The sequence below is a fragment of the Opisthorchis viverrini genome (genome assembly GCF_000715545.1).
Source record: "Opisthorchis viverrini unplaced genomic scaffold opera_v5_676, whole genome shotgun sequence".
Taxonomy (NCBI): Eukaryota; Metazoa; Platyhelminthes; class Trematoda; order Opisthorchiida; family Opisthorchiidae; genus Opisthorchis; species Opisthorchis viverrini.
This window is the reverse complement of record NW_008752280.1, coordinates 37,429-53,755: the sequence shown is the minus strand read 5'-3', so window position 1 is coordinate 53,755 and position 16,327 is coordinate 37,429. Positions and strand designations below refer to the sequence as shown.

Sequence of the window (16,327 nt, the reverse complement as noted above, 5' to 3'; positions counted from 1 at the left end):
TCATATATACCGGGTCTTGAGGCTTGAGAACTGATTTGAAGATTCCTGAAGGTGTCGGCACCGTGTGAAGAGCAGATGCTGCACGCTAAACCAATGCATTACGAACGGTGTCATCAGTCCCAAGTGCTGGGCCTACAAGGAGAGAGTTATTAGTGGGGTGGGGGGGATAAGAGAAAGTATGTGAAGGAGTTAAAAGCCTGTTTTCGCTTATCCGCCCAGCTGTATGCAGCACGTAATGTGACCCGGCTGATGGTTCCACGCGACGACATGAGTTTATTTGTGTACTTGCAATTCATGGTTGTACATGGGCTGGGAAACTGTCAGGGCGCCCACACCTAGACAAGAGGACAATTAGGGTCGTCAACCAAAGCCTTTGGCTTAAAAGCCTAACCACAAAACAGCGGTGTTTTGCGGGAAATGAAGATGAGTCATCACTTCTACGGAACAAGTCGCCACATGTTCCAATCCCCAACCTGGAGGGCCAGGAGACTGTGTCCGTCAGAACTCTAAGCATTGACCAACCTGGTATGAGAAACTCTGAGTGTCACATGACACACTCCAGTAAAGCTCAATGAATCGCTGAGGTGCGCAAACTGTCACACCACTGTAAGGCCCAGTCGCTTCGTGACAGTAAGATTAAAAAATCGATTTGGATTCATTTTCCAAAGGAAGCGTTTCAGCGTAAACACGGTGTTATCAGACACAATAGGTAGGTTAAAACTCATTCATTCGGAAAAAACATCATTTGGTTCTTAAAAACACTACGAATTGGAGAGTTATTTCAATTAAATGTGCATTGCAGATAACTGATGGTAAATCCCCCAAAGAACTTAATGCCAAGCGTTTCGTCTATCTCCTTAATGAATGCTTTTGTCAAGAGTGCTGATTTTCAGGTGTCATGGTATGTCATTGATTTCTCACGTCACTTTTATTTTAGATTGTCCAATTGAAGGTACGTCATGCGCGTGTTTGCCTATCCAAGGTTTCAGATGCACGCAACAGCTGTGGTTATTGCAAGTCGCTTTGCAAGATAGTATGCAAGCTTCAATTTATCATTCCACGTGTTAGTAATTCATTCCGATGGTGAATCAATCAAGTCGATACATAATGTTCTGATAAAATTATGCTGGTTGAAGAGGCTCAGGTAAATTAAATTTGTTTCTTCTTTTGAGGTGCCTAGGAAATCGATACAATTTTCCCCCCGTTTTTCACGTGCCACGATATTTGAGATGTCATGGTTTGTATTCTTAATTTATACTTATTTGCTACTTACTTAGATGTAATATTTACGAAACAGCCGGTTGATAATTGTAAGACCATAACCGGCATTGTGATTTGCCTTGCAAGGGCGGTTCACCTGGTTTTAAATCTGGTTGACAAGGAACACCAAACTAAATTGCAAACAAGGTCACTTTGCCTGTCTTTTGAAAGATCTGTTTTGTAAATAACAAAATAATTTAAGAAACACCCAAATAAATCAACGCCAGGAAGCTGACCACTCGCTTTTACATGTGTTTGCATTTGAAGTCTATCATCCATTTAGGGGGGAAACGAGAGCAGTGTGCATCACAGAAATTGAAAATGCAACAGACAGCATCGCTTCGCCAAGTTACCCGAATTACTACCCGGCCAACCTGAACTATACGTGGACCATTTCCCAACCTCGAGGTTGTGTCGTTCGGTTGCGGTTCGAAGACTTTCAGGTATGCCGAATTTTCTTTTTGAATTTCCCAGTTTTAGTCTCCAGCACAGTCGGTTGATGTAGCTGAAGCGGCACATCACTGTTTCTTCATTATCGGTTACCAGCAGGCTAAATCATCATCAGGTTATCCGTGATCGCCAGCGTACACAAATAAAGTGAGTAACGGATGAACATGGGTTCGCTTAAAGTTCTCGATTAACAGTTGTGAAACTTAACCAGAATACTGCAATCATGGGCGACAATTTTCTTCAAGCCAACTGGCAAGTGGCACGAATGTGACATGTCGAAGTCTTGGAAATGGTTTACTCTAAAGAACTGATATTTATTCACGTTGAGTAGCCCACATTTTCAGGTATACAAAAATATTCAAAAAGCAAACTTAGCAGCAGTGTGTGGGAAAGAAGTAGAAATACTGGCGCTATGTTGAGCATGCAATAACAAATAAGTCAAATGAAATAAACTCACTAAGAACTATTCTCAAACAAATTTTGTTATTGGGATGGGCAGTGAATAAATAATAGCCAGTTTGGCTATTATTTTTTTGCACACCATCCATATACAATACGGAAAAGAAGGTCGAAGCACCCGACAAAAGCGGGTTCTTGTAGATTTTGTTATTCGAACAAAAAAACGTTCATGCAGCTTACGAAGTACCAATAATACCGGGAGCAAAACATAATTTCTAGACACCATAACTTTTTACTGCCAACATTCTCTGTGGACGTTTGTGTTTTTCGAGTGATTTTATCCGCTTATGGGAACGGTGCACGACTATCTTGCTGTTGCACTTAGGTGCTCTGATTTTCTGGGTAAAGAATTAAAGTGGAACTCACCAGAATGATTTGTTCCTCATCTTGTACCTTATTCGTGCTTCACCACCAATGTTTTGATCACCGAAATCGGGTTCGCAGCAAGTAAGAAATGGAGCCATATTTTTCGAAAATAAGTATGCTGTTAAATGACCCGAATGCCCCTCCTTATGAAACGCAATCTTTGTTGGCGAAAATATATTGCCGGCGAGCAGTCGCGCAAGGATTTCAAAGTTCGCACACGGTACAGCAAGCCAATAAAAATGCTTTGATTATAATGGTCGTAACACAGTGCGTACGATAATTGTATTTTTGCTGGAATCGGTTCTTGCGTATTCAATTCTGACCCACTTTTAAATTCTCCTGGAATCGGACGCGAAATGGCCACATTTTAAGTTTGCGCGTCAATTTGGGACGGCACGTCTCTGTCTCATTCCAGGACATCCTCGCTTCAAAGCACGTGGGCTGCTCTTGAATAACTCGAAGCAACGTGAGAATCGTGCATTTCTTTATGATAAAGGTAGCCTTGAACATGTTATATATATTTAATATAAGATACCGCCATCATTTTGATTCTACATTTGCTGGCCAACAATAATCACGGAAAAATCTGTTCGATTAAAATACATCCCTAGCAGTCGCACCATATTTCCGCACACAGGCCTCCGCAAAATCACTCAGGCGAAAACATTTGTGTCTCCCTCAATGAAATCTTGGGCTCCTCCATTCTAATGAGGGGTATATTTTGTCGCACGGTTTACGCCTGACCACCTTTTAGTTTCATTACTGTGGTACTAAGAAAACTGCTTATCTTGCAGCAAAGAAAATTATTGGTAATTTGGATTTACAGAAAAAACTGCTTCCTCATTTTGCTACCTCTATATGCAAGGTCCAGGAAAATGCACGAAACGATTATGAATGAGTTTCCAATGAGTCGTAGCGCACATTTACATAAATTTCCGTGTAATTTGAGCAATGACTCGTATTTGTTAAGAGAATAAAACAAGAATTGCACGCAAAGGGATTGATTTTTCCCATCGTCGAATAACATTATGTGTGCATGCCACGACTGTTTTAGCTTTTGAATCTCTGGCGGGTTACATTTGGGGCGTGTGTGTATGCTGGATAATATTTGCAAGCCCGTTTGCCGTAATTAACAGCGACTGTAATTTAGAGTATTCTCAACTGGCTGCTGTTTTCGATCGTTTCAGCTCGAATCAGACAAAGATTTTGTTCATGTATACGACGGACCTGCAACCAATGAGAACCTGATGGACACATGGACTGGAACACGACTACCGTCGCCACGAGTCTCGACAGGAAACAGCTTAACAATCAAAATGCTAACGGATAACACGCGAGAATTTCGAGGTTTTTATGCAACCTATGAGGCTGGTAAGATGAATAACGGTTTTTGATACCATACAGTTTTCTAGTATTTTTCTAGTAATTCTTCCCGGAATTTCCTCCCCCCTTTTGAATACGAGTAGTTTTTTCATATTCCTGGTTGCAGCAGCATTAAAAAAGTCCAGTCCTTCGGCGACTTCTGAAAATAAGGCTTACCAGAATCAAACATCTAATTTACCACAATGACAAATCTAATCAAGCGCAACAGATTTAACCGCAAAGTAAACGATGGCGAACTGTTAATTGATTTGCACAAATTATACTCCCTGGTCCATTGCATTCACTTCGCTTATGGTCATTCAGTCTTGCTTCTCTCTGAGCGTAACGCATTGGTTGTGTCCAATTTAGGGAGCAGGAAACCGAAAATGGGTTTTGTCCGCGCGGGTCACGCATAATGTGCAGGGAGTTGAATTCCGAGCATTAAAAGTTTTATGCAAGCTGGCTACTATTGTCCCTCAAAAACGCATTCGGTACACCTGGATTATTATAGCTTATCGGCCGACACTTTTCTCGAATAAACGATCTGACTGCTCAAAGGGAGAATCACTTATTTCCTGGATGTTTTTTGTGCAAATTAAATGGATTATCGATCGAGACTTTCCGGTGAGGAGACGGTTAAAGTGCTCCGAATCTGCTGAACCCATTGTGTTAGTTGTAGAAGTTTACTGGTTTCGTAGAAAACACTGTGAACGAGTTGTATTAGGATGAATAGTTGCGCTAATTATCATGCGTTTACCTGGCTTAGTATAGAGGGTTGGAGGGATCTTAAATTATTTAAATTGACCAAGAACCGACTATTCACCACAGCCAATATGCCCCCCTCGGAAATTACACTGTTGAATCGTGCAGTATTATCAGAAATGAGATGCTTAAGGGGGCTGTCCGAAGTTGTTAGGCAATCCAAGCACCTCGTACCTGAGCTTGGGCAATCCAGCAAAATCTTAGTCTTTGTGCTTTATTCGGTGGGGGTGTATGTAAAAGTTGCGTACCAGAAGTGTGTTACCTCGGAAGAATTATGAATTTACCTGATTGGTTCTGTAGTAGTCCGTTGTGGATACTCAAATCCCTTGTTAAATTACAACTACCGTTTCGGGTACAGATAATGCAAGATCTAGCGATTTGTCATCTGCGTTATATTTCCTTGTGTTGGAAATTGACGGATCAAGGAAAATCATTTTCCACAGAACACCTAAATCCTATTTTTTTTGCCAGCTGGATGATCAGGAAGGATTTAATTAGATGTCAGTCGAACGAGTTTGTAGCTGTAATACAATAGCTCCGTTTGTCTGAGCATATCAAGCCAAGGCTGATTGACCTCATCGGTATGGCTAGACGCCGCGAAAATAACTCCATACTCCCAGAATCAGTATCAGTCTTCAACTTCACTTAAGTTTCCAACTGCAGAACCTAGCGCACATTATTCTTATGATGCTGTACCTTCAGAACTCTCTGGACTAATTTTATGCTCCGTACGCTTGGAACGTAGGATCCGACGTGCTTTGCAAAAAAGAACCTAACGTCCAAAGTTGGGTGCGTATACATTTGGAAGAGTTTGTGCACAGTTTCGCTTCTATACTCCAACAAATTCTGAGCTCTCAGCAGATTAGAGGTGAGAGGTGTTAATATGGCTACATCATTGGGACGGGTTTTCTTCTGTTAAATCAGCGGTGTACAACTGCGTGAAACTCAATGGGTCTTTATTCTGATGTCGAGACAAAGGGAGCCAAGTTGCAGGAACAAACGAACAGATTTCAGTGTTCCTGTACTGCACAGGTCTTTTGGCAACTGTTAACACCAAGTGCTCAAAGCACCCACCTGAAGCAATACATTACAGGCAAATTCTTATGTTTCGGATGCACCTTTCAATTAAGAGTTTTGGCAAGTTGTTTCCTTCCGGCCGCCTTTGAACCTTTCAACCATAATTGCCTTCTCTTCGTTTTGATCACTTCAGGCATGACGATAATGCTCTAGCAATTTCTACTTTTATGTCAACAATCCTCCATTAGCTATATGACTATTTTTGGTACCAAAGCATAACCGAAAATTTCAAAGTAGTAAACAACATTATGTTGACAATGAAGAAACCGTGTTACAGTATGCAACAACATAGCGTGATGAGTGACATCATTAAACGCCAGTTCTCCCAGATTAGCCTATTTTGCAAAACTGTGCAAACGAAACTTACCATCACCAACAGGAGTCATCTTTTAGCCCTCGGAGTCTGATCATGCTTCCGTACATTAGTGTTCTTAAGACATGTTGACAATCAATTCAATTTCCCCTTATGTTGCTGGCCCTTAGTATGTCACATTGGGTTTATGAAGGACGAAGGAAACGATGTCTCTGAAACACCAAATTACGTAATCGTTGTTTCTTGGTGGGATCGACGCGAGGCCAGACATTTGTTCAGTGGCAGAATCCATCAGTCGATGGGCAACAGTAGTGGATCCCATCTAGAATAGAATGGGATGGGACACAATGTGACCAACGCATGTTCAGAAAAACATCAGTGGTGGTTGATAATTAAGCAACGCGATTTGATCCGAAACTTTCGTTGACTTAACACTCGAGTCCTTGCTACAACGATTCCTCTGAATGTGAGCTTTGGCCGAAAACCACCTAACCTAAACGTGTGTAAAAGGGGATATTGATGGCTTAAACTTACCTCGGTTACTCATAAGGGTATATTTCATGCCTCTTTGCAGTGTGCAGGGATGAACCGTCAAGTACGTCCTAACCATTTTCTCATGACCATGTTACTTGTGTTATAATCAAGCAACAAAAGCGTTTCTGGGCGACTAATTTTGAAACAATACAAGAGTTATACATAACCGTGAAATTATCCGGCAGGCTCGACAATCAATCCAGTGGTTCATCAGTGTCTACGTAGAGTAGTTTGGGCTCGACAATTTGGAAGTATCTTTTACAAGGGTGATCAAACCCATGTGGTAAGCGTTTTTTTTTTGAAAAATTGATATCCCCAACGGGAAGTCCCCGGAAGTGAAACATCCCTTCTCGTGTGACGAAAAATCGTTAAGCGTGGCATTCACAAATCTTCATATTCAATTATAAATCCAGTTGCACCAGTGAGTCCTTACAACAGTGGGAGTAAAATAAACGGCGTCCTCCGTAACGCCAGACAGGATGAAGTCGTAATTATCTGCATTGACATATTATAGGGGACATTTCGAGCATTAGTCAAACAAATTTTGTAAGTTAAAATTGCAACTTATTTTTCTAATCCCTTTCCTTGAAGGGTCAAAAACAGTCCAGAAGTCCCCATTATTCAAGACTACGGGACGAATCCGCTACTCACTCAAACAGTCATACGTGATGGCGACTGACATAGAATCACAATGAAGAACGCTCACGTTCATGGAAACTATCACTAAACTCAAGTTTTGGTCAAGAACGGCCCAAAAATATAACCAATTCTGGGAGATTTTCTTGAGGTAGAATGTGCTAAAATAATTGGTGCTTGCACTGCTCTAAGATGCAATGGTGTTTTTGCCCGCACTCGTCCAATGGCCAGCCTTTCGTAGCAGCGTTGCTTACTACTCCTTGTGAATAGCGCTTTGAGGGGGGCTGAAATCAAGGTAAGACTGCATTAGCTTGCGCACGTAAAACTAACCTGCTGGTTCACTACCATCACTAATGCCTCTTAGTGCTCAGGGCTAAGCCTTGATGAGAGCGAAGCGTTGTACGCGCACATCACACAGCGGCTTGATTCTAATCAGCTTTAGTTTGTCCTGGGCGACTCAAAGACTGTTCGGTTGTAACTTCCGAACTGATGCTGAGATATTTGAAGAACCAAAATAGTTGGCTATGCAATTTGCCTGTAACTTTGAGTAGTGACTTGGAAACCAGCCGATAAATATTGATACGCAAGCAATGCCTTGCACTTTTTCCATGCTGTTTATTGGGTTAGGTTTGGCACCATTGCTACTTCGAACTCACAAGTATGGGGATATTGTATAGCATATCAATAAACTGGAACTCTCAAAGGCCACCCAACGGCGGGCCACAAGCCATCACATTCTCACTGAATGGATTTTCCAACATTCACCTTATTGTATCACTTACAAATTATCGAATTTTCAAATGCATCTATTTGGCAGGGGATAAAATGTGATAGAAAATTGAAAAAAGTAAAACTCTGGGTTTGCATGGTTGTTTGATGTGATTGTGCTTATTTGATCAGGGTGAATTTTCGTTCGCAATATTCTGTGTACTCGAAACAATGATAGTCGTATAATTCATTTGTTTATGGCATGGGTGATAATTCGAAATGTCGTATCCTTTAATGTAAATCTCCGTACAAATTGTCCACTAAACCACTAATCTCATGCTCTCTGCAAAAATCTCTGTATAGATACTGGTTTGATGAGCCGAATTTGGCGGGGCCTATCCAGTGCCACACAGAGTGCTGCCAACCGAGTTGCTCAGTTGTGGGATTACTTTACTGTAAGTGCCTTGGTGTTTTGCAACGGCATCCAAGAGCCTTTGTTTTTTTTTATTTACTCCCTTAGTTGTCTTCTATGAACCCGCGGGTTTTAGACACTAAACTTCAGCTTGGATAGGACAGGCCTAATGAATGCCTTATGCAAATTGGTTGCCCTGGCATACGCCGACCTGTCTAGGCGCAGTTGGTTGTGCTGAAACGGCAACACCTTGACCAAACGTGATGAACAGCAATCGCATCTTAAGTATTTTTCTAATGTGATCATCCCTCTAAACTTTTTAATCTGCGTATCACTGGGTTTGAATAGCTTTCTTACGTGACCTGCTGCGGGTGATTTGCCAAAGGCCACGGCGCCAAATTTCAATGCCAGGTGTATCTAGCGCCTCACGTATCACACGATTTTTGTTCGCGGCGGAGCCTTTGTGAGCTTGTCTGGTGGGAAGAAAGACATCAAATCTGCAAAGTGCTTGCAGTGAGAATCTAACCTATGAATGGGAACCGCGGTAAAACGCCATTCTCGCGAGGAAACTCCCATTCTTTTGCTGACGTGACAAATGTTTGAGTAGTGATTTCAAGGGTGACTGATGTCTGGCATAAAAATTTCAAAACCAATGCACAGGCAAGCGCAATCTGCTTAAGACAGTATGCGGGTTGATCAAAGACCACGAAAACGACTTTTGTGGGTTCCCTACAGTGACAAGTAACGCGACCACATTGCCAATCGCTTAAATGACGAATTTACATTACGCAGAAGAATTTTAATGTTGTAATAGTTTAGGCTTGATGCATAATGCTCTTGTTACAAAAACTTTGTCTCACACACGATTCTCGCAAGCACTAGACTGGCATATGAGTGAAGTTACTTGGTATTTTTAAATACGCAGCTTTCGATTCTCACACCAATTAAATCCAATAATTTTCGTTTTAGTAATCAACGAAACGAAATGCAGCAATCGGTTGCCCACAAATTTATTACCTCTCATTTGGCCTTCTACAATTTTTGTTTTCACTGGTGCTTTTTTGGAATTTCCATGCGGTTTTTCAATGAATATATTCTCCTAAAACCTGCGATATCCGCGTTTTTTATTCGGACCTCTGGTTTTCTACAAACATACTAATCTAGTTGGCATCTTACTTGCTCATGCCCCAACATTGCTGATGAGTTTGAAATTCTGTTGACTTAAGAAATGTTAACGGACAATGAGTGCAAATGTGGCAAGCGTTTAGTAAATTTTTACCTAGAATTGTTTTCCATAAACCAGTTCACTTATTCTACTAGGCAGTCGAACTCTTCAAAAGCCGTGCAGTCGCGTAAAAGTTTTAAAGATTTGCATAGTGTTATGTATGAGTCTAACTTAAAACAATCTCAAAGCGCATTCTCCCCGGAAGTACGTATTGAACCCAGTTTAGGTCATGACAGATTATGGAGAATTCATCACTCATTGAGATGTAGTTCAAAATTGTACAACGCGGGTTCTGGAAAATTCTTGGGTTCCTGTAGTTTATGCAGTGATGAATTATACTATTGCCGGTTACTTAGTATCCTTGGGATATTTTCGGTTGTATTTTATGAGTAGGCTGGCCTTGGTCCACCCTTCCATGGTTACACATATGGTATTTGGAGATGCATTTTCCATTCAGTCCCACCTCTTCCATTTTCTGACGCGTCAGCAGATATTTGCTTATTGTCCAACTGCTATGTGAACGATAATCAGCGTAGAAATCCTACGGATGTACGATATATGCTTACCAAGCGTCAACACAAGGAGGCGTGTTTCCCCTTTTCTAGATCACCTTATCGGATGATTCACGGGAGGCAGATCGTCACAGTATGACTGCATGTAAATAGAATAGACTAACCAAGTACTTCGAGGTCTCTATCACGTTCTTCCCAGGTCAACAATTATCCTGCGTGAATATCTCAGGCAACCAGGCAAGACATGACACGTAACCGCAGCCATTTTCGCAACCAATTTCACTTTATAATCTGAGTGCCTTTTCGTGGCTTCTTTCTATTTGTCTGTTCGAAGTTGGTGCGATTCATATGGTTTGAATCTTTAGATGTAGTCTGTTTTCAGATGTGTTTGGTTTTTTCTTTGATATTTTAGATACATTATTCCGGCGAGTTTGCACCAAAAGGTCTTTGCTCCTATCCCTCCGGCCAATTACGCGAATATTCCCTCCTATCTGTCATGTGGTACCTGGGTTTCGCGGTTCAATGGGGTGCGTTTCTGCCGATAGACATGGTAGCGGTAGTACCTGCAGGTGAAATTATTGATTGGCCGTTTCCATATTCGGTGTAGCCAAATTGTCCCTCACCAATGGCGCGACAATTTTAACGGGAAGTCAAAGGTGAAACGGCATCATTAACTCCGATAATCCACTTTTAACAGCAACACTCATCTGAGAAAGGCTTAAGGTCAGAAAGTGTTAAAAAGGAAACAGCTCTTTCAGGCTAGGAGCATTATCAAGGTATTTGAACGGGTCAGAGTGGATCACTCACAAAAACGAAACTTCATATGGTGAGGAATTGGAAAGAGGTGAAAAGTGGTGATTATTATCAATTTCCAACAACTGCAGAGAAAATGTGAAACCCGTGTCAGGCTAAAGGTGGGAAATTGAAAATCTCAATGGCAAACGGTGAGAGATCTCCCTCAAAAGAATATCAAACATCTTTTATAACAAATACATGACTTCCTGAAAACCAGCCAATTTTAAACACACAATTTTAAATGCGCACTTCTGGTGATCTGTGACATGAATCGAACAGCTCCCCTGTGAAGATTTGACGTTTCAACTTGAAAAATTTTCAATTCCGGAAGCCAATTTTCGACTACAAATTATGCAGCGGCAAAATTCAAGTAACTCGCAGATTTTTCGTAAAAATATTAAATACCAAATGATATTTAGCAAGCGTGGAATGTGTTAACCAGGGAGCCTCGGTGATTGGAGCAATTATGAACCTCGAGGGATACTGGGATATAAGTTATCAAATATTTGTGTAGCGTACAGTTATGTCTACATTCAACTGAGGTACGAATGTCATAAAAATACGCTTTGTAGTAGTACCTGAGCTTTGGTTTTGCAGTAATCCTTCGGGACACCGGAAGCACCTGTGTTTCTAACAGTCCAACCTAGCTCGCGGTCCCTTACTGAAGGAAATCGCGATCCGGAGGTAAATTCTCACTCTTCTTATTACTTGGACTAAAATTTAAGCAGGTCCCATTTTCAGCCAACCTTTCGTGGGAACAGAAATACTGCTTTTCTACAAAAGTAGTCCCTTTAAACAATTGTCCTTTACGTTTTCTGCAAATTATTTATTGTGTTGTGTGCGCACTTTGTCGGTATTTCCGGACTTGGTGGATTCTTCCGAATTCGGTTCGACGCCGCTATTATACAAAGCATCATGGCGAAGAGCAAGACACATTGGAATTTGGTGCTCGTCTAATCATATGCTGCAGTCACTAGTGTTCCCAATTACTCTACCGGAATGATTAATTTAAATCCCGTAATTTTGGAAAGATTACTACGTAGACACCACTCCCCATAAAAAAGAAAAAAGCAAAACATTTCGCACACCCTTTAATCATTATCAAACAGAGTGAGACAACTGTGGCACGCAGACGCCCATATCTAAGGTCGTCAGATTTTTGGCAACGGTTTTAGGCAGCGTAATCAAACGTTGCTGTCATGTGTTACTTCACTGGTTTTGTGTTGTTGATTGCCTGCGTAAAACGAGGTTCTGCCCACGAACTGGACGCGAAGTATAAGAGCGCACTGTGATATCCTATGGATGATTTGACGTCCGTTTCGGGCATTTATTACGTTGTACAGTAAATATACTTACTCAAAAATCGCACGTAAACAGAAACCTGTTGTATCCACAGTAAACCCGGAGTATCTTTTGGCATCCGATTAACGCCAGCTTTTCTGTGCGATACTGCGGATCATGTATCTCATGTCTGGGACTCACAGGCGTCGGTTTATTTTGCCAGAGGCAGATGTCACACGATAATTAATGCAGTCATCTTGTCTCCGCGAATCGAATCGCCTTCACTCTATTTCAGGTGCGGCGGTTTGCTTCAAATCGAGTTGGTAGTAAAAGCTATTTGTCGATTGTGCACACAGTTCGCTATTGATAATATACTCTCGTGAAGATGGCTTATTTATGCATTTGCTTCACTGACACATCAACCTGAAAGATTTGCTGCATTGAAGGAACAGTATGCTAAGACATTTGCTGTGTCTTCAGCTTGCCGCCATTTCACCATAGTAAACGGGACATTTTCTAGTAGTCCGATTGTAGCGTTTCTTATATTTGCAAACGACAAATTTCCCGCGGTCGTAAACGGAGCATAACCCGTGAACATGACTGGTATAGCCAGTTCCAAAAAAAAACCGGCAGTCATTTTCTGGGAAATGGTGACATTTTGGAGCATATTAAAGCATTGTTTGGAGCTTTCCTCAGTTTTCACGGTTCAAAACGCAAAGGTGAGATCAAATAGCCTAAAACCCCCATTAATAATTGGAGTGAATCTCGGTGTAATGTCCAAGAAATCTATACTTATCTTTAAAACATCCTTTAAAATATTTGAGATGTTTCTTCACCTAATGCAACCCAATGAGCAGGTCATTCCAGCCGATCTTGCGCGCCACAGGATTTTACATTAGCCGTCCCTCGGGTTAAGAGAATGCCAGCTGACTTCCACATTTTCCATGTTCCTTTGTGACATTGGTTTTAATGTCCTTTTACCGTTGTCGAAATGAGATTCAAGTGGCCTTATTATGTAGTTCAGCGTCTAAAATTCCCTACCGACGCAGGCCGCTCATATTTTTTGTCCTGCAAAAGCGGCTGTTCCCAAAACTGCCTGCATTTAGGCAGTCGAAATATGCGTAATAATGCTTCCGAGAAACCGGACATTGCTCCGTAACCCACTAAGCTTCGGATTTCAATGAAAATCAAGGCATTACTAACATAAAGTTCAGCGTGATAAACATCCGCAAGGCGCATTCATTTCCTCAGCTGCAAGACAGCTGACAAGACAGCCTAGGCACAGTCAACTTACACGATGTATCCTTCAGCAGCAGACCCTATGTTGAAGCTCACTCTTGAGGAATCCTTTATTTAAGGGTCATTTCTCGGTGATTCATGTACATGCGTTTATCCCCCCTCTATTTAAAGCTGCTTTAAATCTTCGGCCGATAGAACGGTAGTGTTGGGACAGACCTGAAGTCGTCACAGCGACATTTGGATCAGCCAGCCGATCGGCAGCTATCCCAAGATAGCTCCTTGAACCCTCAAATAAACTTGAGACGGTGTTCAAACTTTCATAACCTTCTTTGCCATTCGCTGTGCAGCATGAAGCAGAGGTTGCCGATTCCACACCTCACAACTCGTAGAAACAAAGAATTCAAAGGTTGTGACGTCGGTCTTTACCTAATGTATTAGTAGCTATAATTTCGCAAATAGAAACGTTACGAGTCTGTTTACGGCAAGGGTAAGCAATACTCGTATCCAAAGCCACGACGTTGATTGGCATATCTTCTAGGTTTGACAATAGCTTCGTAGCAATTTGGGACTGTAAAGTGGCTTCTTCTATGGAAGGATGCTAAGTCTCAAAAATGTGGTTCAGAAAACGAAAGCAGTACATCGTCCGACGCCTCGGTACACCTTTACTGCGCTCAATTATGCGCTGGACATCCGCTGAATAAGTCAAGTCTGCTGTGGAACTCATATCCATAACAATTTTCCTGCTCAGCCTCCGTGAGGCAAAGACGCCTTCAGAACAATGTACTCACCAACTAGCAGTCTGTTCATGGACGAATCACTATGCCGACTTGTGAGCAAAAATGCCTCCTGTGGATTGTCACGTCCCTTTGACATCCTGCTTAACTATCATGGGTTTTGCAGTGCTCGATACTAACCTCTGCATTCCCAAAGCTATAACGAATGTAAAAAGGTAACTTGTTTTTATCATCAAAGAGCCAATCGATTACGCTCGCCCAAAAACCCAAAGTCACTCTGGATTTCAGACATACGAAATCATGTCTATATTTGGAAGGGTCTGTGGTGTAGTGGTCAACATCTGAGTGGAACATTTTGTGGTCTACATTTCGTGTCTCGGCAGTTGCATTTATTTCACACTGATGGGAAGGTGGTAAGAGGCACTGAAATTCTGCTGGCTTGATTTTTACAGCAGACATTTGGTGTTTAAGAAACTGGATGAACACTCTCACCGCTGACTTGGTGGCTCTTGAAGACATATTGGGACTTCAAAATTCCAGCAGCGCAGTGGGTTGGACGTTCGTTTTACTGATCAGTGTAATATCAGGTTTTAGTTTTATCACTAAATTGAATGTCGAAGCGTGGCCGCAAAATAGCTGTCCGAAGCGTAATAGCCTGTAAGTGGTGAATTTATTCGAACATCCGAATGCTGATCGCGATATTCTAATCGAATTAGAATTACTTGGCTTTTGGTGTCCAGCATTCAGTTATGTGGGTATGCAGGGTTCTGCCTGATGTCCGATGATTCACGGGTTCATTTGTTCCTGGGAACTGCAGGAGTTGCTGAAACGCCACTTTTCACTATTGTAGCCATTTCCTGGGTTGATGCAATCTTATGCAAAACTGACGAAACACCCTCGGCAAAACGAGGTCGGCAAAAGAATATCAGCATCATTAGTGAGGAACGCCAAGGGCACCATCTTTGATTTCGGCAGCAAACGCACTTCGTATGTCTGACGAACACCACAATAATAGTCACGAAATATCCACAACACTATTAAGTCCCAAATGTGATATTCAAGGTAGAAAACTCGTTTTTAGCGTTTTAATACTATGCATGTTTCTTGTTTAGGCATCAAATATTCCAACCTGCCAAGCCGTAATATGGAACCGTCAAACTCGTGCTTTGAGTGTGGTCCAGATTCCGTTGTTTGTTTACGTAGACTCTTTTTGGAGCCTTTTCGTTCTTTAGGGATCCGTGGGTTGCTTGAGAATTTGATCTTAGAATTTTAGTAGTGGATAACAAATTCAGAGGGACCATCATCCTCCCGGCTGTTCCATAAACGATTCGGGCGCCTAGATAAATTTTTATTGATTCCTTCGGCTTTTTTTCAGCAGGCGGTCCAATCATTTGGTTTGTCCAGAAGACGTTGCTGCTAACGGCGTCGGCGGTTTTGTTTTTACAGTGAGAAACTGAGCCTGTTGCGATAGCAGGATTGCTGGATGTGGTCGTGGGTGCTTCAATGTAGGCAGGTTTCAGGCGATCAATGGAGACGGTATCGTGCTTTCCGCTTCTCTCTAAAACACAGTATTTGGAGTGACGTTCGATAACCTTGAAGGGGCCATCATAACAAGGTTGGAGGGGCTTCCTCGTTGCGCCATGTCGGACAAATACAAATGATGTAGAAGAGAGATCGGCTGAGATGTGTCCTGTTCGCGTTGATCGTCTGGTCGGTGTCGCAAAAAGTTAGGACACGTGTAGTTTCAGACGGGAAACGAATGTGACGGGTGATTCGGGCTGTGTGCTAGGAGGGGAAACTAGTTCACCGGGTAGACGTAGAGTTGTACCGTATACTAGTTCGGCTGGGGAACAGTGAAGATCCTCCTGAATAATGGAGCAAATAGCAAGCAAAATGAGGGGTAAAGAAGAGGACTATGAAGATGGGTTCATTTGGGTAGTCAATGCCTCTTTGAAGTATCGATGGAAACGCTCAACCAGACCGTTAGAACAGGGGTGATACGCGGTAGTCGATATGTGATGGAAACCGAATAGTGTAGAAAACTCCCGGAAGAGATTACACTGAAATTGTGAACCGCGATCGGTAGTAACGGTGGAAGGTATACCAAAATTACTCACCCAGCGCTGCAAAAATGAAAAAGCAACCGTTTCAGCTGAAGTATCCGAAATGGGTACAGCTACTGGCCAACGGGTAAAACGATCA

The 16,327-nt window shown here is 42.0% G+C and overlaps 1 protein-coding gene across 1 annotated transcript; it reads left to right on the top strand.

The window, feature by feature from the left end:
• Positions 1-860: 860 nt before the first annotated feature.
• Positions 861-3,905, top strand: T265_15577 (hypothetical protein; the record flags this gene model as incomplete). Its single annotated transcript, XM_009178658.1, has 3 exons — positions 861-901; positions 1,544-1,703; positions 3,723-3,905. Coding segments are annotated over 3 exons (384 nt in total), but the record flags the coding sequence as incomplete, so codon positions are not given.
• Positions 3,906-16,327: the final 12,422 nt, after the last annotated feature.